General features: G+C 53.0%; 2 protein-coding genes across 12 annotated transcripts; one reads left to right on the top strand and one right to left on the bottom strand.

Annotated features, from left to right (window-relative positions):
- Positions 1-1,789: 1,789 nt before the first annotated feature.
- On the bottom strand, positions 1,790-13,825 carry PRKCSH (PRKCSH beta subunit of glucosidase II). Of its 8 annotated transcripts, none has more exons than XM_066273945.1 (18): positions 13,624-13,825; positions 12,918-13,042; positions 12,594-12,710; positions 11,922-12,017; positions 11,771-11,828; positions 10,785-10,902; positions 9,237-9,366; positions 5,672-5,756; positions 5,273-5,351; positions 4,494-4,580; positions 4,069-4,227; positions 3,879-3,975; positions 3,388-3,457; positions 3,024-3,113; positions 2,710-2,784; positions 2,517-2,616; positions 2,263-2,424; positions 1,790-2,125 (listed from the first exon to the last, which is right to left on the bottom strand). In XM_066273945.1, exons 1-17 carry the CDS (start codon positions 13,629-13,631, stop codon positions 2,278-2,280), a joined length of 1,641 nt encoding a protein of 546 aa, XP_066130042.1. In that variant the 5' UTR covers positions 13,632-13,825; the 3' UTR covers positions 1,790-2,125; positions 2,263-2,277. The 8 variants fall into 8 exon arrangements, with proteins under 8 accessions (XP_066130042.1, XP_066130065.1, XP_066130031.1 ...); XM_066273968.1 differs by having other exon boundaries at positions 4,048-4,227; positions 12,918-13,070; positions 13,624-13,823; XM_066273934.1 differs by having other exon boundaries at positions 4,048-4,227; positions 13,624-13,823.
- A 49-nt stretch (positions 13,826-13,874) lies between these two features.
- ODAD3 (outer dynein arm docking complex subunit 3) lies at positions 13,875-23,849 on the top strand. 4 transcript variants are annotated; one of them, XM_066273900.1, is made up of 13 exons: positions 13,875-14,360; positions 15,714-15,835; positions 16,176-16,253; positions 18,632-18,799; positions 18,917-19,018; positions 19,115-19,240; positions 19,435-19,557; positions 19,753-19,905; positions 21,571-21,731; positions 21,961-22,126; positions 22,718-22,876; positions 23,228-23,312; positions 23,515-23,849. In XM_066273900.1, the coding sequence occupies exons 1-13, from the start codon at positions 14,120-14,122 to the stop codon at positions 23,631-23,633; spliced, it is 1,803 nt and encodes a 600-aa protein (XP_066129997.1). In that variant the 5' UTR covers positions 13,875-14,119; the 3' UTR covers positions 23,634-23,849. The 4 variants fall into 4 exon arrangements, with proteins under 4 accessions (XP_066129997.1, XP_066130016.1, XP_066130005.1 ...); XM_066273895.1 differs by having other exon boundaries at positions 13,878-14,360; positions 18,629-18,799; XM_066273919.1 differs by lacking the exon at positions 16,176-16,253.
- The last annotated feature ends 432 nt before the right edge of the window (positions 23,850-24,281 follow it).

Below are 24,281 nucleotides of genomic sequence, written 5' to 3'. Positions count from 1 at the left end.
TTGCAAATCCCGATTTTAGATTCAGTTGACCTTCCTCCGGTGTCCCTGCTTTGGTGTCTGGCCATGGCCCCATCTGACTGCCCAGCTCTCTCTCCCCCACCCCTCCCCGATGTTTGTTATTAAACGTCTGTGGAGCTTCTGCTGCAAGGAACAAAAAGAAAAAAAATCAAAACAACAACAAAAAAAAACAGAAGAGAAAAAAAGCGACAAAAAAGGAAGAAAAAAACATAGAAGAGATTTAAAAAAAAAAAAAAAAAAAAAAAAGGAAGAAAAAAATACCAGACATAAACTGGCACCAGGTTAACTTTCTTGTACTTTTTTGCTGAATTTAGCTTCTTGTAGTTTTAACTTATTGCTATGTTAACTATTTATTCTTGTTGCCCTGTAAGGACATTTGTGTATATTTCTGTTCCTTCATCCAGTTTGCAAGTTTAAAGGAACCACGATGTTCTATTTGTTTCTTTAAGTTTTGCTGAGATGTGGTTATGCCTAATTTATTTATAAAAGGGGAAGTGGAATCATTAAAGTAATAATTATTAATAACAGTAATGGTAGCCGAGTGGCACCCAGGGAAGGGGGCGTGTGCGCTCTTCGGGGCGGTCCCCTACGTGGCCAGCAACCTCTGGGTCTCAGTGGGATTATTTTTGCTCGTCTTGAGAATTTTTTCAGTCTTATTTAGCTGGTGAAAACCCTAGCTTGTTCTTGATACACGAACCTATTCTTGTGGTTTTTAAGTCCTCCCGATCTCCCCGCTCCCCTCCAGCAGGGCAGGCCCCCCAGCGGGTCCCTCCCTCTCCCTCTGTTTCTTGGGGCTTTCTCCCCTTTGCCCTCCTTGCACGCGAGGACACGTGTGCACACGTGGGCAGCGTGCCGGGGGCATCTGTGAGCAATAAGGGCTGGGTTTGTCCCTCACCCTGGGGGGGCTGGGTTCTGGAGAGGGTACTTCCCCACCCCCCACCCCCACTAAGGCCTAGGCCTCTGCTACCCCAAGACTGGGAAGGCACTTCTTTTTCTAAAACACAGAACTCAGTCCAGCCAGCCACACCTCCCACTAGGAGGCCAGCCCAGGGGAGGGGACCTGGGTCTTCCATGTCCCTGGGGGGTAGGGCCCATGGGGAGGGGGATCAGCCCCTCAAAGCCCTCCCTTCATCCTGATATTTATTTGGAAGGTTTCACATCATGACAGAGTCCATATGTTGATGATAAAGAACTGCAAAAAAAAAAAAAAAGTAAAAGACAAAAAAAACCCAACAAGAACACTTTGTGTTGCGTTTAGACTATTTATTACCAGATTATAGGCCTGGCCGCAGTAACAGACTTTTACATGGAATTGTTTAATTATTTGTACTTTTCATGCCAGAAAATAAAAGTTCAGAATCTTATGGCCTTGGTTGGGTGTCTGTGCACCAGTGGGTGGGGAGCACTGGAGTGTGTTGTTGATTCCATCTGTGTGGCCTTGCTCAAATGCTGTCCCTCTCTGGGCCTGAGTCTCATTTCAAGCTCGTTGGCCTACCCACAACAGAGATGAGACTGAGAGTGGGTGAGACCAGCTCAGGGGGAAATCCAGATGGACATAGCTCATGGGCTGTCTGTCCCTTGGTGTCCAACTTTGCTGTCTGTGCACATTTCAGGTTTTAATCATCTCACACGTGACTCAGTCTCTGATGAAGCCTCATCTGTGAAGCCAGCCTGCTGACAGAGAAGGCCAGCCCAGGCCCTTCAGACAACTGCTGCCCCTGCAGTCTGCCCTAGGCCCACCCCTAGCCCAAGCAAAGCAAGACAGACACAGATGGGCTGGGGATATCATTTATTGTTTCAAGATCACAGTCAATTCACTGTCCCCACCAGCAGGGAGGCAGATGCCCTGAGCAGGGGGCAAGGTGGTATAGGGTGGGTGGGCAGGGAGCCACCAGGCTGGGGACCTGGGGAGGGTGTACTCCTTTAGTCCATATTTGGGGGCCACCGAGGGCTAAGAAAATGACTCTGGACCGCCTGGTCCCCAAGAACAGGGGAGGAGGCCCCTCAATGGTTCCTGCCTATAGGGAGGGCTAGGAAACTTAGAAGAGGCAGGCCTTTGTCCACAGACAGGTAGGCGGCACCACTGGAGGTGCCATGTCTTGAGGTTCTGGAGCCAGAGAAAGACCCAACAAGAAAGAGACAAAGGGACACAAGTGATGAGAGAGGTGGTGCCAACCTACATGTTTTCCCTAGACACTACTGCACCCCAAGTCCAGGCGGGCAGATACCCCTTTCCCTGACTACCTTTGCTAGGCAGGGCTAGAGCTCATCATGGTCACTGTCTGTAGGTGGCTCAGGGGGTGGCTCTGGGCAGGCAGCAGGTGTCATCAACTCCATGAAGTACTCACAGCGACTAGGCTCTGTGGTGCTGGTCACCACCGTCTCCTTCCCACACAGCAGGCGCACCTGGGGAGGGTGCATGGACAGCTGGGGGCTCAGGTGGGCTCAGCCAGGCCTAGATTCCCCCCACACCACCTCCTACCCCATTTCCCACTCACAGTGGTGGAGCGGTTGGGGCCCTGCCAGCAGCCAGTGCCCTGTTCGTACTTCATGGTGCTGAACTTGTCATGTTCAGGGCCCGCCCATGAGCCCCAGGTACTGCAGGAGAGTGGAGTGCTGAAGGTGAGCAGGTGAGCTGCCTGGAGGCTTGGGGGTGCCAAGGGGAAGGGGGCTCAGCCTATGCCCACTCACCCGAGACTGGTGGCAGAGCCGCCGAGCTTGGGTTTCTGTGAGACAAGCTTGAAGGGACAGAGCCGATAGATGTACCTGTCATAGGACGGGGCTGGTGAGTGGGGAAGACACAGGACCCCAGCCTCCCTGACACGGAGGGGTGGTACGCACCAGGCCCTCAAAACTCCACTGAGCACTCCTAAGGCTGCCCCCTTCACTCCCCTGTCACCCTGCTCAGGCTCAGATCCTCCAAGTTCACCCGTGTGCCTGCCCACTCACCCACCCGCCTGCCCGCCCTCAGGGTGGTGGGAAGGGTGGGAAGGGAGGGAACGCACTCGTTGGTGGTGAGCTCGTAGCACTGGCTGTACAGGTAGGCAAACTCCCCGTTGGGGCCAAAATCAAAGGAAATCTCCTGCTCTAGGTTCCTGTAAGGGAAGGCCAAGTGGTGAAGGGCAGCTGGGGTGCCACAGATTGACTCAGGCCAACGCTGGAAGTCCTCGTGATTAATGCAGGACTACTTGGGGGCTGGGCTCCAGCTCCATACCGCCTGGGGACCCTCCTCTCAAGAGTCACTGCCAGCCTTGAGCCTTAGGAGCAGCAGTTGCCTCAGCAACTCCCTATTACTACCACCTCTGGGGAGCCCAGCTGTGGGGCGGGTGGAAGCTCCACTCTGCTCTGGCCATACCCGTTCTCCCATACCTGATGGACTCTTCCATGTCTTTCAAGGACCGTTCAGCCTCCTCAAACTTGTTGCGGGCCTCCTGGGCGGCTGGTGGGGGACAGAGCAGGGGACAAGGTCATAGGTACCTCTACCCAAATCTGGGAAGAGGGGAAAGGAGTACCCAGACACACCTACTTCCCTGCCGCCAGGTCTGCTCTGGGTAGGACTATACCCAGGAAGGCCCTGTGGGTCTCATCAACCACAGGCCCACCCCACTGCCCAGGCTCCCAAGGGATCAGGGACACTGGCTTCCTGCCCATAAGGGTGACATAAACAAGCAGCCGCCAGTGAGGAGGCAGAAAGGTGCCTGGGGCTGGCAGGGGCTGTACTGGCCTCCCTAGGCCCCAGATACCCGGGGAGCAGGCAGGACCTGATTCTTGGGTGCCTACAAGTACAGGCAATGGCGGGGGGGGGGGGGGGGGGGAGCATGAGCAGGGTCTCCTCTCTCCCAGCCCCAGTGAGCATTCACCGTCAATGAAGGTCTGTGTCTGCTCATCATAGGGTGGCATTTTGTCCTCCTTGGTGGGGTAGGCTGGCTGGGGGGGCGTGAATGGTGGCGGGGTCTCCTGGAGAAGGAGCAAAATCAGCAAGTGGCCCTGCCCCTAGTCTACACATCCCTTTCTCCCCCATGCACACACCTTGGGCTGCTCCCCCAGCACCTGGAAATCCTCTTCCTCCTCTTCTTCTTCCTCCTCTGTCTCCCCTTCCTCCTCCTCCTCCTCCTCCTCCTCCTCTTCCATGGGCTGTGAGGGCACCGGAGGCTGCTCCTCCTTGGGCTCCGTCAGGTCAGGTACAGATGCTGGAGGGGTGGGCAACACCTGGCAGGTGTACAAGGTGCTCAGTGCTATGGACTTGGGGCATGCTCTCCACTGCCATGGGGCTGGGTCCATGCTCACATCATCACCTCAGGGGTGGCCTCAGTGCCTCCAAGGGGCGGTGGGGGGGGAGGTCTGGAGTGGCTCTGTTGGCCAAGGTGGCCTGGTATCAGAATGGGAGGAAGTTCCTTTGGGAGGCATCAGGGGACCAGGGGCAGAAAGGGTGGGGGCAGGGGGCAGGACCACATCCTATCCCTTCCCCCATTGACCTCAGACCGGTACTTGTCCTTGATGGCAGTCCAGACACGATCATGGAAGGAGGTAGGGTCCACCTGCGTGTCTTCCCCAAGCAGGGTCTGTGTGCGTGTGTCAGAGTAGTATCAGGATGGGGACCTTCAGGTGCCCCTCCTGTGCCCCAGCCACTTGTAAACGGAGCCTCAGGCTGCAGTGCCAGGTGCAGGCTAGCTGGCTGGCAAAGCCATGCAGGCCAGGATGAACGAGGTGCAGCAGCCAGAAGGGGGCAGCACAGGCCGGTGGGAAGAGAAATGCCTCAGCAAGGGGATGGGGAGTGTCTCCTGGAGAGACGAGAGTGAGGAGAGGGAAAGAGCCAGAGCACCAGCACCAGAGATCACCAGGCCCTCAGAAGGACAGGAGGGAACCAATCGGGATAGCAATGGACAGAGGGATGGAGGGGCAGTCCAGGCTACAAAGAGAGCCCAAGCACGAATGTAAGGACTATAAATTGGGTTCACACACTCGTCGGGCCAGTGGGGGCATGTGAGTGGAAACCCTGGCTCTGTCCTGACCAGACGCTCTGTGGTACCCATGTGACCCCACCAGGTTCCAAAGGGCAAGGAGAAGTGACGCTGGGTGGCAGCCTCCTGGTTCACTCAGGTGAAGCCAAGTGCCCCAGTAGCCCTGGACTGGGGCCAGGGGGGAGCTTTCCATGAGAGCAGTCCACAGCCAGCCTGTCCCCTACTCCTTGGCTCTGAAGTCACCTGGGGCAATCCCCTCTAGAAGTCCCAGGCCAAGGGGCAGGGTTGGGTACCTGGGCTTCCCCTTCTGATAGCACCCCGTCCCCATCAGTGTCCAGCTCCAGGTGAGTCTGCAGCTCAGCCACTGAGACCCTGCAGAGGTACAGGCAGAAACAGACGGGATGAGCAGCAGGGAGTTGGGAGGTGAGCTCTAGGGCTGGGACCCCCCTCCAGCCCCTACCCCTGGGAAGAATAGGTCCCAGCCACCCAGTCCCTTGCTGCCTATCCCTTTCTTAAGCCCCTACAACACCACCTTCCTATTCCAAACCCATTTTACACAAGTAAAGGTTCATTCAGAGAGGGCTAGGGACTAGCTCAGGCCCTATGGCAAGGAGGTAGGGGCTGGCAGGCTTCTAAAGGCAGGTGGGAGGAGCCCCGGTTCAGGGCAGGGTGGGCAGCACAGGCACACTCACACCCCGTCCATGTTGTCATCCAGCTCCTGGAAGGCACTGGCCGCCAGCTCCTGCTCCCGTTCAGCCTTGGAGGCGGCCTGCTGCTCTGTGGAGGGGCCACCTCTGTCACCCTCCACTCTCCCCGCTGACTCCCTCCACCCTGAAATCTGCCCTCCCCAACACCCCACACAGCCTACTGTGTGCCTGGCCGTATGCTGGGCACTGGGGCCCTGAGTCAGGTCACTGTAGGGGCAGTGGAGGATAGCCCCTGGGATTCTGATCTGAATAAGTGGGGGCTGAAAAAGACCATGTGAGGGGTTTGTAGGGGGACCATGCCTTAGGTTTGCCATGTCTGGGAGGCCCCCACAAGAAGAAACCCAAGAACCCCACCAGCCTCACTCTCCAACAAGAAGGTCGGAGAATAGAGACTAGGCCAAGCAAGCAGGTGACTTGGTGAGTCTGGAATCCCTGTTGGACACCTAGGGGCAGTTACATTCAGGTACGGCTGGATCTGTGAGTAGGGAACCAGAGAGAGAAGCAGCCAGAGATCAGGGTCTCAGCCCAGAAGAGGCACCAGGGTCTTGAGCCCACTGAGCAGGAAGAGATGATTGTGGGCTGCCAAGAAAAAAAATCTGCTTGACCAAGTGATGGCACAATGGATAGAGTGCTGGACTGGGATTTGGAGGACCCAGGTTTGAAACCCTGAGGTCACAGGCTTGAGCACGGGCTCACCAGTTTGAGTGTGGGGTTGCTGGCTTGAGTGTGGGATCATAGACATAACCCCATGGTCACTGGCTTGAGCCCCAAGGTCGCTGGCTTGAGCAAGGGGTCACTGGCTCAGCTGTAACCCCTCAGTCAAGGCACATATGAGAAAGCAATCAATGAACAACTAAGGTGTCACAACAAAGAACTGATGCTTCTCATCTCTCTCCCTTCCTGTCTGTCCCTATCTGTCTCTCCTATCCCTCTTTGTTGGTCATAAAACAACAAAAAAATACAATCCATTGTTGTGAAGCAGTGGTTTCCATGAAGGAAGCAGAGAAAAAGTTCACAGACTTAAGGACAGGAAATCCAGGCCTCAAAAACCAGGACAAAGAGTAAAGGACACCAAGTTCAATCAGGACAGAGAGAAAGAGGCTATCTGGCTTCACAGCTTTGGAGGGCAAAGCCATGTTTGGGAACAGCTGTTTGGGCAGCAGAATTGAGAGTGTATTTCTAAGTAGAAGGAAGGTGACAGCCAAGAAAGACCACCCAGGAAAGAGAGGAGATAACTGAAAGCCAAGGATCTCCAAGGAGCAGAACACAGAAAGCCAGAGCATGACGGTGCAAATGACCTCCACTGGGAGAAGGGAGGGGGTCTCTGCAGGTGCTTCCACTCAAGGAGTGGCTGGGATTCTGGACACGAAGACTCTTTAGTCAGCTCTTTCCTGGCTTTCTAGCTCCTGTTCCTCCTCTGCTCAGAAACCTCTATGGCTCCCACCTCACTTGGGATAAAAGCCTAAGTCCTCCCTAGGGTCCCTAAAGCCTTGTACAGTGTGCCCATCAGTCCTTACTCTTGTCTCTCCCCAACTCTACTCCCTCCTGTCACAGGGCTACCTTGCTGCTTCTTTTTTTTTTTAAAGTGACAGGAAGGGAGACAGTGAGACAGACTCCCACATACACCCCAACCAGGATCCACCCAGCAACCCCTATCTGGGCTGATGTTCGAATCATCCGAGCTCCTTTCAGCACCTGAGGCTGACCTGCTCAGAACAACCTAGCTATCCTCAGTGTCCAGAGCCAATGCTCAAACCAAATGAACCACTGGATGTGAGAGAAGAGGGAGAGGAGGGGGAGGGGGAGGGGGAGAGTAGCAGATGGTCATTTCTCTTGTGTGCCTTGACCAGGAACTGAACCTGTGACGTCCATATGCCAAGCCAACGCTCTATCCACTGAGTCAGCTGGCCGGGGCCTGCCTTGCTGCTCCTAAAGACTAGAAATGCTGGTGAATCAGGGCCTTTGCACCTACTCCCTCTGTAGGCAGGGGCTTTCTCCATCTTGCTCAATGCTGTACTGCTGGCCTGTGGCTGTGCCTGGCACATAGCAGGCACTCAGCAAATATTTGTTGAATAAACTACTGAATTATTGATTATGAGAAATCAGGGCAGAGAAAGAGGGAAGGAGCGATGCAGCAGATGCCCAGAGAGATGAGGACAACAGCAGTGTGGCCTCAGAGGAGCCTGCCTAGTTCCTGGTTACCAGTCATATAAAATAGCTGGAATCACACATCCAAATCCTTCCAGAAATGTTTTGTCCTTCAACTAGTCTGAGGTGTTTCTGTCACACTTCCCCCTTCTATTCTGCTTCCATGGTGTGTCCCCATGGAGCAGAATGAGAACAAATGCCAATTTCCCATAATGGTAGTATGACCTGCCAATGGCAAGAAAATGCTGAACACGTCATTAAAAATCATCTTTTTTTTTTTGTATTTTTCTGAAGCTAGAAACAGGGAGAAACAGTCAGACAGACTCCCGCATGCGCTCGACGGGGATCCACCCGGCACGCCCACCAGGGGTGATGCTCTGCCCCTCCGGGGCGTCGCTCTGTTGCGACCAGAGCCACTCTAGCGCCTGGGGCAGAGGCCAAGGAGCCATCCCCAGCGCCCGGGCCATCTTTGCTCCAGTGGAGCCTCGCTGCGGGAGGGGAAGAGAGAGACAGAGAGGAAGGAGAGGGGGAGGGGTGGAGAAGCAGATGGGCGCTTCTCCTGTGTGCCCTGGCCGGGAATCGAACCCGGGACTTCTGCACGCCAGGCCAACACTCTACCACTGAGCCAACCAAGCAACCAAGGCAGTAGAAATTGCCAGAGCAAAGACACACATGGGAAAGTAAGCAATGCAGAGGTTGATTTTGCCCTAAAGAACTGGCCAATCCTGGCAAATCTGGATGTTTGTTTTGATAAGAACTCGTAGGGCAAAAGAGATGGAAATCAAAGTCCAAGGTGGGACCCTACCCAGGTAGCTCAGTTGGTTATAGAATCTTCCCAATGCACCAAGGCTGCGGTTCAATCCGCAGTCAGGGCACATATAATCAATTAATGAATACGTAAATGCATGAATGGGTGGAACAACAAGCTGATGTCTCTCTCACTCTCTACACTCTCTAGCCCCCCTTCCCCCCCTCTCTAAAATCAATAAAAGAGAAAAATTTAAAAACAAAATCCAAGGTACAGAGCATAATACCAGACACCCCCCACCCCCAAGTAAATACACAATGACCCAGAGAGCCTATCTTCTCAGGGGGCAAGAGGCTGGACTAAAAATCACCCAGCCTGCACTGACCTCAGATCCAGCCTGGACCTGGGTTTGGGGACCCCCAAATGGTAATGTTCCCACACAACTAGCAAAAAGAAAAGACCCTCCTATCTAGAAAAGCACCTCTCATCCAAGGCTGCAAATTATTCCCATAAATGACTATAAAATACAATGACCAACACACAGTTGAAAATAACTAGTTACATTGGGAACTGAGGCACTATGATCACAAAAGCAAAAAAACCAAACTAATAGATGAGCAAGTGTTCTAAGCCCAGGATCACCCTGTGACATACCTTCCCACAGCTTCTGGTGCCGGTCTTTGGCCTCCTTCTCTGGCTTCTCGGCCTCCTCTTTCACCATCCGCAGCATCTCCACCTGGTCCTCCAGGGACTTCTTTCCAGCCTGTAGCTCAGTGAGCTTTTGCTGGATGGGCAGAAGGCAAGGAGCCAGCTCTCCTTCTGTGCTACCTTCTCTCTCATGGCCTGCCACCTCCCGGCCTCTACTCCACAGGGCAATTGCAGGATCTTTCCAAAATTCACACCTCCCTGGGTCCCCCCTGCAGCCCACTGAAGAGAAACCCTAACACCATAAAGTAGGCCCGAGGCCCCGTGTGACCAGGCCCCTGCTGCCTCTCCAGATCCATTTGCCCCACTGCTATCTTAAACTCTGGGATCCAACTGCCCTAACAACATTCAGACCCCCAAATGCTCTCTGTCTCCAGTTCTTCACACATGCTTTCCTTTTGTCTGGAATATTCTACCTGGCTACCTCTGAACTACCCTACAAATTTCAGCTTAGAGGCCTCATCCTCCATGAAGCCTTCCCTGCTTCCTACCCCCAAGACTGGTGGGACAAGAGTCTATACCCAGCAACCCTGGGCTTCATTTTGTCTCTCTGTCCCTCCCACCAGGCAATGCACCCTTGAGGCGTTCCTGGTGTGCTTCCAGCCTTATACCCAGTGCACAGCATAACCTGAGCTCCTGTGGATATTTCAAGAAATGAGTGTGCTGGGAGGGCTCCAGACTAGGAATGGGATCCCAAGCTGTAGGGTCTTAGCCTGAAGCACCCACAGGATCACTTTCCTCCCCAAACCTTGGCTGACACCTCAGCCCAGCCTGCGATAGGATCCTCCCTACTCCCCAGGAGGGCAAAGGTCGGTTGGAGACACCCTTACCAAATGGCTCCCCTCTATCCCCTGAACTCAGGAATGAGCTCATTGCCTCCAAACTCGGGAGGGGCCTCAGTACCCCATGAATTTGAGAGGGACCTCACTAGCCAGGCCATGGGGATGGGAGAGAAAGACCTGGAACTATCCCTGAGCAGAGCTGGAATCCTTGCTCAGTGGGTTGAACAGGAGCTGAGGAGCAGCCCTGAGGACACTGACCCGCAAATAGCCAAGACGGTGGCAGAGAGGAGAGGAAGACACAGCTGGAGGTATATCCTCTTCCAGCCCCCAACGCACCCAACCTATTAAATTAACCCAGCTGCTGCTGACTGACATGATTTTGAGTCCTCCCCAATCACAGAATCATCAGTCCCATCTTATAGATGACAGAAGCAGACCATGATGCAGAGAAGCGTCCCTCCTGTTCTGGAGGCAGCAGAGCTCCCCTCAGCCCACTTCAGCATGCCACCTAAAGCTCCAGTCCACAGCGGTGCTATCCGCTGTCCACCTGGTAACAACTTAACCAACACCTACGTAAATACCAAATGGACAAATGAGTAAACCAAGTTGCAGACCTAGGACACCACTCATAGGGAGATGTCAACCTGGCCTTGCCAGCCCGTGTCTCCAGCCCACGCAGCCCAGACTGTCCTGGGTCAGCCTCATGGGCCCTCACCTGCTTCTCCTCCCGGGCCTTCTTCCAGTCCTCAATAAGGATCTTCTTTAGGCGGAACCCCTCGCGTGTAACCTCTGCCATCTGCTGCAATGTCTCTCTCTCCTTGCGTCCCTTCTCTCTGGCATAAGGGGACACACAGGCATCACCAGGAAGCACTTAGGACCCACTAGATCTGCCTCTTCCAAAAGTGCTCAAGCCCACCTGCCACCCCTACATTGAAAAAAATAAGAAGCAAACCCTCCTCCGCCACCTCCCCAGGCTCTCCTGGCCTCAGAGCCCTGCATCCCTGTCCTTTGGAGGAAAGACAGTGGGCAGAGTTCAGGCACCCACGGGATCAGGCGGAGTTGGGGATGCTGGGATATCGGGCTGGAACTGGATCCCAAGAGAGAGAGAAAGAAGAAAAAAGCACAGAGCCTTAGACACCTGGACAATCTGGCTAGTAAGAATGTTATGCGTGACCAACCCTCTACTTAAGTAAAAGATCTTCAATCAGGAGCCTTTACTTAAATATCAGGACTTTCAGTTCAATAGAAAAACAAATCAGGCCCTGTCACCAACTGATGTAAGAGTCAAGGGCAGCTATCCCTTCAGACCAACCTTCACCACTCCCTAATACCTTACACTCAGCCTGCTTCTGCCCTTTAGATCACCTGCCTCTGGGCATTTCAGTTTTCAGGTCCCGCTCCACAGTATAGCAATTAAAAGCATGGAGTCTCAATCAGACTGACCTGGGTTCAAGTCCCAGCTCTGCTATCTCCTACCTACATGACCCTGAGGAAATCATTCTCCTGTCTAAACTTAAGCTTCACCTGTCAAACAGACAAACGACTGCACGGTTTCCTGGCAAGAGGGAAAACTGGTGAGGAAGCTTCACAGGCACTTGGCACATATGAGTGCTCAATACTCAAAAACAGAAAAGGGGGGGACTGGATTCAACAGGCGCGACAAGGCAAGGAGGTCCTGTGGGGTGGGTAGCATCTACTTACTTGCAAGTGTTCTCACAGACGATCCCACTGTTGTATTCGTCCATTCCATCACAGCAGTCTGAAGGCAGAGGCGGGAGCACCATCAGACCCTGCAGTGTCTCCTCCCTTCTTCCACTACCTCTTTCCCCAACCCCAAGGGCTTCTCATTTACCACAAACTCCATCATTGACCCATCTAGAGGAGATGTACAGGGGTTTGTAGCCAGTGTTGGTGCAGTGGAAGCTGCCGTTAGGACAGGCAGCCGTGCCTGTAAGGAAGAAGGAAGGGAGAGTTTTCAGAGTGTGCTCACGGATGTGGCCCATCACATCTTCCCAGACAGAACCCCTGACACCCATGCACACAGAGAGCACCAGAAAAATAAAATAACCACTGCTGAAAAAGTGAAAAAGATAAGGCTGCACACTCAGGGCCTGAAACAAAACTCTCCAATGCTCCCTCTTGAGTCTCCTCATCAAGGCACTCAGAACAGTACCAAGAATTTCCTCCCTCTCCTTCACTTCTGTCTCTATCTGCACTTAGGCTCCACCTTCTCACCCACCTCTGGGTGCTTGCACATGCTGGCCTCTCCATTTGCAGACATTTCAGGAGGCAGCTGAGACCTCACCTCCTGATCTCCGGGCTGGATGGGGGCTTCGCTGGACTCCCAATAGCACCTGTGGCTCTTCTTACCAAACCAAAGACCACTAGCTTCTGTGCCTGCTTCTCCCATTCAATCAACAGCAAACAGGACTGGGTCACAGTCACTAAACGGGACCTGGCATTCACTAGGTGCTCAGTGAATGTAGGATGAATGAATGAATGAATGAATGAATAGAAAACTCACCTGGCTCATCCGAGCCATCCTTGCAGTCACAGTAGTCATCATTGACCTGATCAAAAGGGATGGTTGCCGAGCCATCCAGGCAAGTGAAAGGCTTGGACTCATCGTAGAAGTGATGGTCTGGGGAGATGGGCAAGAGACTCAGCTCAGGGCAGGAAGAGGCCCTCTCAACCTAATGGCACTTGTGCTTCCACCCACTGGCTGAGCACTGCCACATTCCCTACCCAAGAGGCGGTTAAACTGACGCCAAAGGCTGTAAACGCCTAGCCGAGGACCCAAAGTCCACCCCTTCCACACTCGACCACCCACGTCCAGAGACAGACTCACTGGTAAGGGGGACGCCCCGGGGCCGCTTGACCTCCACGGCCCAGCACATGGGGAGCAGCAGCAGAAACAGTAACATCTCGCCGGAAACTCGGAGGCCGGAAACCGGTTCTGTGGGAAGAAACAGACTGCGGGAAGATGCGTTGTGCTCCAACGCTGCAAGAAAGGGGCGGTTCGTGAATGGCAGAGAGCTACTTCCAGCCAAAGCAAAGCACCTCTTCCTCCAGCCAATTGGATTCCTCCATCGGTTTCAGGCAATGAGGGCTACGGGGGAAGATATCGGGAAGATATCTCTCCAAGCCTGCCCAGTGGAGGAGTGTCTCATTTTGCTCCTAATAATGGTGGGAATCTCAAACACCTCCGCTCCTTACGGCGGGGGCGGGGGGGGGGGCTGGCGGTGAGCTATCCAATTCCTGCCAATGGGCCGAAGGGGTTAGCAGCCTTCCCTTCTCCCGACGCACACGCTCAGGCTACCCCAATAGGAAATTTGGGTGCCCTCCCACCCGCTAGTTCATCACCTACACGAGGCAGGGGCAAAGGTCAATATCCACCGCGCCCCCCTAGCCCAGCAGCCAACTGTTCTTCCGGCAGAAAAAAAAAAAAGGCGGAAGTGTGCGGCATGCGTCACTTTTGGCACTACGCTTTGCATTAGACTGGAGGCTCATAAACGCCATGTTAGGAGTGGCGAACGGAAGATGCCGGAACTTACACAGCCATCTTGGCTAGGACCGCGAAGACTTGTAGTTCTGAAGATTCGCGGTTAATGGCGGCTCAGGGTGCCTCCATCTTGGGAGTGGCGGGTTCTCCATTCGCAAAAGAAAGTTCCTGAAAAACGCCCGCGAACTCCGGGTGGGTTTGGGGTGAGAGGAGGCGGAGAAACAAAACAAAATAAACACGTGACCCCAAACTACCCTCTCCGACAATCCGGCTGCGCGGCTATGCTCCGCCTCCTGTTGGGACCGCCCCTCTACCGCAGCATCAGCCTATGAGAGCAGTGGTGCAGAACGCGGGCGGTTTCCATGGGAGCGCAGAAAGGAGGAGGGGAAGAGGTTACCTAGCAATTGGGAGATGCTGCGAGGCCCTACCAAACGGTCGGAAAGTACGTTTCCAGAGCCAGGGGAACCCGAACTGACGGATCCCGGACAGCGGCGAGTTCTAGTCGCCCCTTTAACCCCCAAGGGCCTTGGGCCCCACCCAACCCAATCATGACGTCTCCCCTGTGCTGGGCGGCCTCCGCCAACGCCCTGCCTTCTCAGGACCAGCTTTCTACCTCTTCCAAGGCCAAAGGCAGTCAGGCTCAGGACAAACACCACCCCTCCAGAGGCAAAGCTGCGGCACAGGCCTGGCCCCCACTCCATTCCAAGAAGGGACCCATCTATGCCAGCGGAGGGAAGTCTGCTGTACAAACTCAGATTGCTGAGTTACAAAGGAAGATACAGCTATTAGGTAAGATGGCTCCAAAGGGCATAAAATGGTCAGGAGTCAACAGTACCTACCCAGCCCTCTGACAAGGAATGGTGTGACAAGGGTATTCATCTAACAGTCATTCAGGCGGTCAGTTCTGGAGGCAAAAACTCATATTTGTTCATGGTTTTTCTCATCTCATAAAACTTTCCCTGGACTCAGGGCCAACTGGACTGTATTTCATACATATATATTTTATTGTTGTTGTTGTTTGTTTTTAGTGAGAGACAGAAAGAAACAGACAGAGGAAGGGAGAGAGATGAGAAGTATTAACTCATAGTTGTGGCACACTAGTTGTTCATTGATTGCTTCTCATACGTACCTTGATGATGGGGGGGCTTCAAGCCAGTGACTTTTGTGCTCAAGCCAGTGACCATGGGGTCACATCTGTGATCCCACACACAAGCTTCTGAGCCTGCACTCAAGCTGGTGACCTTTGGAGTTTTGAACCTGGGTCCTCAGCGTCCCAGGTCGATGCTCTATCCACTGTGCCACCACCTACCTGGTCAGGTATGTATTTCATACTTTTTGTATAATTTCAACTCTTCTATCATACATGGTTTGGTGAAAAACAGGTCCTAGAGACAGATTTTCTGGGTTAAAATCCTGGCTCTGCATATACTAATGGTTTGACCTTGGGGGACTAAGAGTAACCCAGTTGCTCTCAGTTTCTTCATCTGTAAAATGGGGATAACAGTACAACCCCATAGGTAGTTGAAATGTGTTAGATGCTTAGTGCAGTGCCTGGCACATAATAACACATTATAAATTGTAACCAGTGGTTCTCAATGGAAGAGGGCCATTCACTCTCCAGGGGACATTTGGCAAAGTCTGGAGACATTTTTGGTTGTCATGTCATTGGGGGGGGAGCAGGGTGCTACTGGCTTCTAATGTGTGGAGGCCAGGGATGCTGCTAAACATCCAACAATGCACAGAACAGCCTACCATAGTAAATAATTGTACATCCCAAGTGTCAATTATGCCAAGGTTGGAAAATCTTGGTGTAAACCATTATTGTTATTATTGTCTAACTATTGTTAGGGGATAATTATGCATAGTGGTTAAAGGTCAGGAGTCAGACTGATTGTGACCTTGAACAATCTAATAAGCCTGAGCCTCAGTCTTCTCATCTATAAGTGGGTATGATATGGATATGCACCTATTAGCATATGGTATTTTATACTTGGAATGTTTTTAGTCCAGCATCCAACATATAATAAATGCTCAAGTGAAGTAATCATAATATTAAATTGATGATTACAAAAAGATCATTATTCTAGGAAGTTCCTCTCCCCTTGACACTCTGCTTGTCTTACCCACATCACATGACCCCAGAGGGTGACCAGAAGGCCTTTTATGAGAGCACCCAGTGGAACATCAAGAAAAATCAAGAAGTCATCAACCAGCTACAGGAGGAGACCAGGGCGCTGCAACTACAGCTGACAGACCTGCTACAGGTAAAAGTACGGAAGTGGGTGAAGACAATCCAGGAGGCAGGGCCAGCATTCCCAGGGTAAGGCATTGCCTCAAGTAGAGGTGGCCTGAGTAAGTGGTGCCTGGGCTTCTCTTCTTTTTTTTTTTTTTTTTTTTTTTTTTTTTATTCATTTTAGAGAGGAGAGAGAGACAGAGAGACAGAGAGGAGAGAGAGACAGGGGGGAGGAGCTGGAAGCATCAACTCCCATATGTGCCCTGACCAGGCAAGCCCAGGGTTTCGAACTGGCAACCTCAGCATTTCCAGGTCGACGCTCCATCCACTGCGCCACCACAGGTCAGGCAACTGGGCTTCTCTTCTTACAGGGAGATGAGAAAGTGGTCCAGGCAGTGATTCGAGAATGGAAGTCAGAGAAGCCATACCTGAAGAACAGGACAGGACAGGTTTGCCCCATCCCCACTCCACTGTCCATCTCCCTTTATTTCTAGTCTGGCTCTCCTCCCCACTGGACTCCCTACCTCTTTCCCCTTTCTCTCTCGTCTTTTCTCCATACCAGCCGCCACTCATTTATTCAGTCAATTTTTATCACACACTGACCATGTACCTGGCATGGTATTAGGTGTTGGTAATCATGCATTGAAAAAAAAACAGACCAAGTCCCTACTGGGACAGGAGTATTGCACTTTAATTGGGGGGAGGGGTCAGCAAAGACCCCTTTCTTTAAGACCTGATATTTGAGCTGAGAATGAACCAGGTAGGAAATGACCTGGGGAAAAACACTCCAGGCAGAGGGTATAGCAAATGCAAAGTCCTTGTGGTAGGAACAACTACAAAGTGTTAGAGACTATGGGGAGGCCAGTGTGGCTAGATGGAGTGAGTGAGGGGGGCTTGATAGGAGGTGAGGTCAGGGAAGTCACCAGGGGCCGAATCTCACATCAGGCCTGGTGGCCATGATGAAGAGTGCAAATTGTATATACTAAGACTCAGGGAAGTAGAAAATGGACTGTGAGAAAGCAAGAGTGGAAGCCAGGAGGAGGTCATTTTGGTGAAAGATGGTGTTAGATACACTAGGATGAAAGATGGAAATAGAGCTCTCTGAGAGAACCTTAGATATAGAATAGAGAATTGCTAACAAAATGAACATAAGTGGGAAAGAAAAAGAGGTGAGGGTGACACCAAGGTTTTGGACCTGAGCATTTGGAATGATAGAGCTGCCATAAGCTAAGAGGGGAAGATTTATTTTTTATTTTTTATTTTTGAGAGAGAAAGAAAGAGACAGAAAGGGAGAGAGATGAGAACCATTAACTTGTAGTGTGGAACTTCAGCTGTTTTTTTTTCTTTTTCTTTTCCAACTGAGAGGAGAGGAGATAGAGAAACAGACTCCTATATGTACCCCGACCAAGATCCACCTGGCAACTCCCCATCTGGGGCCAATACTCTGCCCATCTGGGCCATGCTTGCAACCGAGCTTTATTTTAGCACCTGAGGCAGAGGCTTCATAGAGCCCCTCAGTGCCTGGGGCCAATGCACTCGAACCAATAGAGCCATGGCTGCTGGAGAAGAAGAGAGAGAGAGAGAAGGGGAACAGGAGGGTTGGAGAAGCAGATGGTCACTTTTCCTTTGTGTCCTGACCAGGAATCAAACCTGGAACATCCACACACTGGGCTGATGCTCTACCACTGAGCCAACCACTCAGGACCACTGTAGTTGTTCACTGATTGCTTCTCATATGTGCCTTGACCGGGTGTTAAGCCAACCCAGTGACCCCTTGTTCAACCCAGTGATCTTGGGCTCAAGCCAATGACTTTGGGTTCATGTCAATGATCCCACATTCAAGCTAGCAACCCATGCTCAAGCTGGTGAGTCTGCACTCAAGCCTGTGACCTCAGAGTTTCAAACCTGAGACCTCAGCATCCCAGGTTGAAGCTCTGTCCACTGCACCACCATAAGTCAGGCAGCTGAGATGGGGAAGATTTGAGAAGGGCAGGTTTGGGAAAAGATCAAGTGTGCCATTTGGCTGCAACGGGATTTGCAGTTTGAGGTGCCTGTGGACACATCCAGGAGGCAGTGTAGATATGGATAATGAGCATGTAGTTCAGGGGAGGGCTAAATTTCGGTGTCTTCAGTGTATAGGTGACCTTTAAAACCCTGGAACTGGCCTGACCAGGCAGTGGTGCAGTGGATAGAGCGCTGGACTGGGATGCGGAGGACCCAGGTTTGAGACCCCGAGGTCGCCGGCTTGAGCACAGGCTCATCTGGTTTGAGCAAAAAAAAAAAAAAAAAGAGCTCACCAGCTTGAGCCCAGAGTTACTGGCTCAAGCAGGGGGGTTACTCGGTCTGCTGAAGGCCCACGGTCAGGGCACATATGAGAAAGCAATCAATGAACAACTAAGGTGTTGCAACGCGCAACGAAAAAACTGATGACTGATGCTTCTCATCTTTCTCCGTTCCTGTCTGTCTGTCCCTATCTATCCCTCTCTCTGTCTCTCTTTCTGTCTCTGTAAAAAAAAAACCCCAAAAAAACAAAAAAAAACCTGGAACTGGATAGGAGAACATGATGGGGTTGGATTATAAACATAGGGTAGAAGTGTCTGGGGCTGTCTCTCTAAAGGAAAATGAAATGAAGGGGCAAACAGGGAGGTGGGTGGAAAAATAGGGGATGGGCTTTTGGAAGCCATCAAATTAGAAAATCTGTGGAAGGAGGGCAACGGGTTAGGTGCTGCTCATAGACAAGCGAGACGAGAACCAAAAGATGGGCAAAGGAAGCTCCGAAGGGTTAGGGAGGTTCAGGCCCCTGCTCTCACTCCCTTCACTCCAGCAGGCCCTGGAGCACCTGGACCACCAGCTGAGTGAGAAGGTGAAACAGCGAAATGCCCTGCTGCACCAGGCGAGGTTGCAGCAAAAGTGGCTGGAGGAGCTCCAGCTGCAGCACAGCCTGCGTGAGCTGGAGATAGCAGAGGCTCAAGATAGCAACACTGAGGTGGCTAAGGTGGGGCCAGTGTGATGTGGACGGGTTGGATGTGGGCAGGGGAAAGGGGGGCACTTGATCTTGGGGGAGGAGGAATTAATGGGGGTGGGGACTCAGCCCAGCCTTGCTTCCCTTTAGACCTTGCGGAACCTGGAGAACCGTCTGGAGAAGGCCCGGATGAAAACAGAGGAGGCAGAACACATCACCAATGTATACCTGAAGCTAAAGGCCTATCTACAGGTAGGGACCAGAACAGCTGGGGATGAGGAGGCAAGTGGGAGGGCCAGCCTGGGCAAGGGCAGTGGTCACAGGCTAGCCCTACTCCTCATTCCCCAGGAAGAAAGTCTTCACTTGGAGAACCGTCTGGATTTCATGGAGGCTGAGGTGGTGAAGACAAAACACGAGCTGGAGGAACTGCATGTGGTGAACCAGGAGGCACTCAACGCCCGGGACATCGCCAAGGTGCCAACTCACGTATCCCTGGGTGTCCTTTCCAGATGCCATGGTCTCCTGGCCCCAGAATATGAACCTCTGGCCCAGAGCACCTCCCATCAATGTCCCAGGACCCCTGTGGCCTGGCCCAGTTGGGCCCATGGCCCGACCCTGAGCCATGGTAGATGAAAGCCTGCCCTGCTGTTCTCTTACCCACCCTCCAGAATCAGTTGCAGTATCTGGAGGAGACCGTGTTCTGGGAACGCAAGAAACGCGAGCACTACATAATTGAGTGCAAGAAACTTGCAGAGGAGAGGAAACTGCAGAATGAACGCATGGAACGCAAGGTGGGTGCACCCATGGGTTCCAGGACCAAGGTTCTGTCCTGCACTCCTGACCTCTGCTTGGTTGCCTTTACCTGGCCCAAGCCTTTACCCTAACTCCCCAGACTGGGCACCACCCACTCCCTGACCCCTGTCCTGGCCTCTGTCCTAAGCCCTTGTCCGCAACCTGACCCTGGACCTGACCTCAACCTGGAGCAGACTCAGCGTGATCATGTGATGCTGCAGTCCGATGAAACCATCCAGGACAGCCAGCGGGCCAAGGAGCAGGAGCTGCAGCTGCACTGGAGCATGTACCAGATGGAGGTGCTCTTCAGCAAGGTCAAGGATGCCACTGGTGTGGCCGAAATGCATGTGAGTACTGCCCATAGCCCTCTGCACCCTAGATCAACTCCTCAGCACACAAACCTGCTCTCTTAAGGGACAGCCCTTCCACCTGACCAGGCGGTGGCGCAGTGGATAGAGCATTGGACTGGGATACGGAGCACCCAGGTTCGAGACCCTGAGGTCGCCAGCTTGAGCGTGGGCTCATCTGGTTTGAGCAAAGCTCACCAGCTTGGACCCAAGGTTGCTGGCTCAACAAGGGGTTACTCGATCTGCTGAAGGCCCGCGGTCAAGGCACATATGAGAAAGCAATCAATGAACAACTAAGGTTTCACAACGAAAAACTGATGACTGATGCTTTTCATCTCTCTCCGTTCCTGTCTGTCCCTATCTATCCCTCTCTCTGACTCACTCTCTGTCTCTGTAAAAAAAAAAAAAAAAAAAAAAAAAGACAGCCCTTTCTTCTCCAGCTACCATTTCTGGGGTACCATTTATCAGTTGCCCCTTACAATAAAACCCATGCAAGCTGTCAGTACTCACCACCATTCCCTCTCCACTGCTTGCTCTTATAACACACCTGACCATAAGACGCGCCTAGGGTTTTAAGGAAGAAAATAAATAATATTCTGAACCAAATTGTGTGTTAAAATATTTAATAAAATATAACACAATAATATTTCAACAGTGTAAACTCTACAGCAGTATTAACAACCATTAGCACTGTTATTAACAAATGAGAAGAGACTTTAGTGTTCAAATACTCTTCTAGTTGTCCGGGAACCCCAGGAATTCATCATCGCTAGTGTCAGAATTTAAGAAGCTCAGTTGTTCACAATCACTGGTATCACTTACTTTGCAATTTTCATATATGATACCATCTTCAGTGCCATCTAAGGCATTGCTAATGCCACATTTTTTGAATGACCATACCACGGTTTCATTCTTCACTGACTGCCACGATGTTTTCACCCATTCACAAACTTGAGTGATAGGGAGTGTCTTCATTCGTCCAGTTGGTGCACCAGTGACACTGACTTCTTTGGGCATGTAGGCTCTGTGAGAACTGGTTTTGTCTCTCCTCTCCTGTGTCCACATCACCTGTAACATGGTCTAGGGCCAGCAAACTGCCTGGTGCCACTCTAGACCCCAGGCAAGCCAAATCCCTGCCCTGGGGCCCTTTCTTTTCAATTTATTTTTTGAAATGTTTTGAGATCCTATGATTCCTGCTGGCAAACACTAACCCCAGTCTGGTTTCTCTCCTGGGGCATTCTCCAACCACTCTTCATCCCCCAGGGGATGACGGCTGAGGAGTTCCAGGACTTGGACCTGGGGCCTCACCTGAGGCATGGTGGCCAGTTGCCTTTTCAGAAATTAGCCTGGTGGGTGGATTGCTCCCACTGTTAACCAGTATTTTCTCACAGCATTGGGCAAGGTTTGCCCCCAGAATGTTGCTGGCACCTTGACTATGGAAAGTGGCTATGGTCACTACTACCCTGCCCTGTACTCTTTGGGGCTGGTTCAAATTCCTGATATAGAAAGGGAAGGACCCAGCAAAAATTATTAGTCTGAGGCTGCCCACCCCTAATGCCCTGATCCTACATCACTGTATCTGTGCTTCATTCCGGGGGTTAAGGAGGAGGGTGATACCCAGGCCTGCCCAGACCCCGGTTCTAACTGGGGTTGGGCGGGCCCCAGGCGGTGGTACGGAGGTTCCTGGCGCAGGGAGACACCTTCACACAGTTAGAGGTGCTCAAGAACAAGAATGAGCAGATGCTGCTGAGGCTAAAGCAAGAGAAGCAGCAGTTGCAGCAGGAGCTGGAAGAACTCAAGTATTCCGGGGAGGCCATGCTGGTGAGGTAAGGCCAGAGGCGGACTTAAAGGCGGACACACCGGGCGTGCACCCTGGGCCCCGACTTCTGAAAGGCCCTGCAAAACCCCAACTTCACATTTTTTTCTAATGTAAGGGGCCCAGTATTTTCTTCTGCGCCGGGCCATAACCGACCTTAATCTGCCTCTGGGTGAGGCCTGCGGGGGGGGGGGGGGGGGGGGGGTGCACTCCCACAGCTGCCTCCCTGCTCCCTGCAGGGAACAGAAGCTCCAGGCACAGTTGGAGGGCAGCCTCAAGACAGAGGAACAGCGGAAGGCTGAGGCCCAGACCCAGCTGGAGCAGGCTGCACTGGCAATGCAAATGGTGAAGGAGGGCCTGGAGCACCTAGCCAGCAAACTGAACCACGTCACAGTGGGCAGCCAGGTCCGTGAGGAAGCCCCACTCAGAAACTCCCAGGACTTAAGAGGCAGTGTAGCCCTTCAGGTGGGGTTTCTGCCCATAGTCCACCTGACGGAATCCACCCCATGCCCTGCCTGTCCAGTACATCACACCTGCCTACAAGGGGAGTCCCTGCCCCATGTTCCTCGGGGTACCCACTTACTCCTTAAGTGGCCCAGGACTTCAGAGACTCTGCTGCCCCAAGTCCTGCCCCCAGAGGAAAGTCCCACCCTGCCCACCAGCCCAAAACCTCAGAGTCCCCTCTCCAATCCCTGAGCAGCCTGAGACAGGAAAAGCCCTGGTCTGCCCACAACAAAGTACCATTTTCTTCAAGTCTTCCCCACAGTGGCTTCTCTCATATTGTTAACCTCTCCTTCCCAAAAAAGACATCTATCTCCCTAGGAAGCTCTGTCCTCACAGTCATGGCCCTAGACTGCGGAGGCCCCACCCCACAGAGAATAGCACCACCCCTGTGGGTAGCCCCTCACCTTCAAAGCCCTAAGAGTAAAAGCCACACCCTTGGGTGGGACCTGCCGGAGGCCCCACCCCCCACTGCTGACCCGGTTCCTACTCCAGCCGCAGGAGGCCGGTCTCTCTGGGAAAGAGTTGGGTCCCAAGGCAGGTGACTATCTGCCAAACCTGCTGGGCATTGTGGAGGGAAAGCTGCTGAAGCTGCAGGCGCAACTCCAGAGCCACAACGTGCCGGACTTGCTCCGCCACATCGCGGATCGTGAGGTACCCACTCAGGAAGGGGGCTGGGGGAAGGAGAAGGGGCGAAAATCGTGATCTTCCAGAATCCTGACCATCTTCTGAGGCCTGAGAGCAGGGTTGGAAAGGTCAGGGGTGGGGCCTCAAAAGGGGCGGGAACCCAGAGACCAGGGGTGGGCCTGGGAGGAAACGAGGTGGGACTGAGCATCAGGATGCAAACTAATAACAAATGACGCGGCTGGGCCCGAGAAAACGTAAACTGGAGGAGTGGGTAGAGGACCTGTATGAAATCAGGGTAAATCTCGGATCGGGTGGAAAGGACTTCCCTGAAGCCCCTGCCGCGCCCACAGTTTTCTCTCGCGCTTGCCTCCTTCCCAGTTCTACTCCAGCCTAGAGGGAAAGCTGCCCAGGTACAACACCCGCATCACCCTGCCCCTTGCGGGTCCCAAGGACAAGTTCTTCGGTTAGTACCGGCAGGAAAAAAGGGCGGGCGTAAGCCTGGGCCCCTGCAGAGCAAAGGGAGCTGGTGGGAGGTGGTCTGAGGCAGGACTAAGGGCCAAGGTGGAGTGGGGTGTAAAAGGTTGGGCAGGGAAATCTGAGGCAGGCATGGGAACCTGTATCCCTTTATCTTCCACACACACACACACACACATACCATCCTGCAGACGAAGAGGAGACCGAGGACGAAGACAACGACGTGGTGACACGCGCAGAACTCAAGATCCGTTCCCAGAAGTTAATCGAATCTCACAGCAAGAGGCGAAGTCGCTTTCGAAGGTCCTAGATTCACCCTCATGCCCACCTGGCACCTCCGGACCCCTGCGGAGCTCCCACTCCTCTGGGTCCAGCCAGTGGCTGTTGGGGCCCCTTCAGGGCTTGAGCGTGGCCCGGACAAGGGAGCGGAGCTGGCCATTGGCACCCAGAGTAAATATCCCCAGGCGGCTGCGCCGGCCTCAGAATCACGAAATAAAGGTCACTGACCAGCCTCCTGGGTATTTGCCTCTCCTTGACCCTGCACATACCCAAAGACAGCTGCTCCTCAAACCCAGGGTCACAGGCCATGTCCCTTTCCAGTTGGGGATTGATAACTTCCATCAACTGGGAACAGAGATTGTGTTCTCTGCACCCCTCCAGAGATATCCCCACACCTGGGGCAGATCGGCCCTCGCTTGACAGATGACTCCACTTGTGCACACAGTCCTGTTCCCTCTTAGATATACCCAGTTAGATCCTGCATACCTGGAAGCACAGAAAAGAGCCCACCCGTGGGATAGTGACCTTACTTTTAGGCACAAATAGACACACGTACAGGGAGAACCGGGACCTCACCTCTTGGACCTGGATTGGGCGCTGAGGTCCAGCTGGGGGCATCCAAGAGCCGTGGGTCCCCGCCGCCCCTCCCAGCCCCGCCCCCGCTCTGCCCGCCCGCCCC

The sequence above is a fragment of the Saccopteryx bilineata genome, chromosome 1, assembly GCF_036850765.1.
Source record: "Saccopteryx bilineata isolate mSacBil1 chromosome 1, mSacBil1_pri_phased_curated, whole genome shotgun sequence".
NCBI classification, from domain to species: Eukaryota; Metazoa; Chordata; class Mammalia; order Chiroptera; family Emballonuridae; genus Saccopteryx; species Saccopteryx bilineata.
Note: the sequence above shows the minus strand (reverse complement) of the source record. Positions and strands in the feature narration are given on the sequence as shown.

Coding starts and splice junctions, on each gene's coding strand:
- ODAD3 (XM_066273895.1), top strand. CDS start 14,120: ATGACGTCTCCCCTGTGCTGGGCGGCCTCCGCCAACGCCCTGCCTTCT. Junction 14,361..15,713: donor AAGGAAGATACAGCTATTAG/GTAAGATGGCTC, acceptor ACATGACCCCAG/AGGGTGACCAGAAGGCCTTT. Junction 15,836..16,175: donor AGCTGACAGACCTGCTACAG/GTAAAAGTACGG, acceptor CTCTTCTTACAG/GGAGATGAGAAAGTGGTCCA.
- PRKCSH (XM_066273934.1), bottom strand. Junction 12,711..12,917: donor CCGGGGCGTCCCCCTTACCA/GTGAGTCTGTCT, acceptor CCATCTCCCCAG/ACCATCACTTCTACGATGAG. Junction 5,757..9,236: donor GCACCAGAAGCTGTGGGAAG/GTATGTCACAGG, acceptor GCCCCTCCACAG/AGCAGCAGGCCGCCTCCAAG.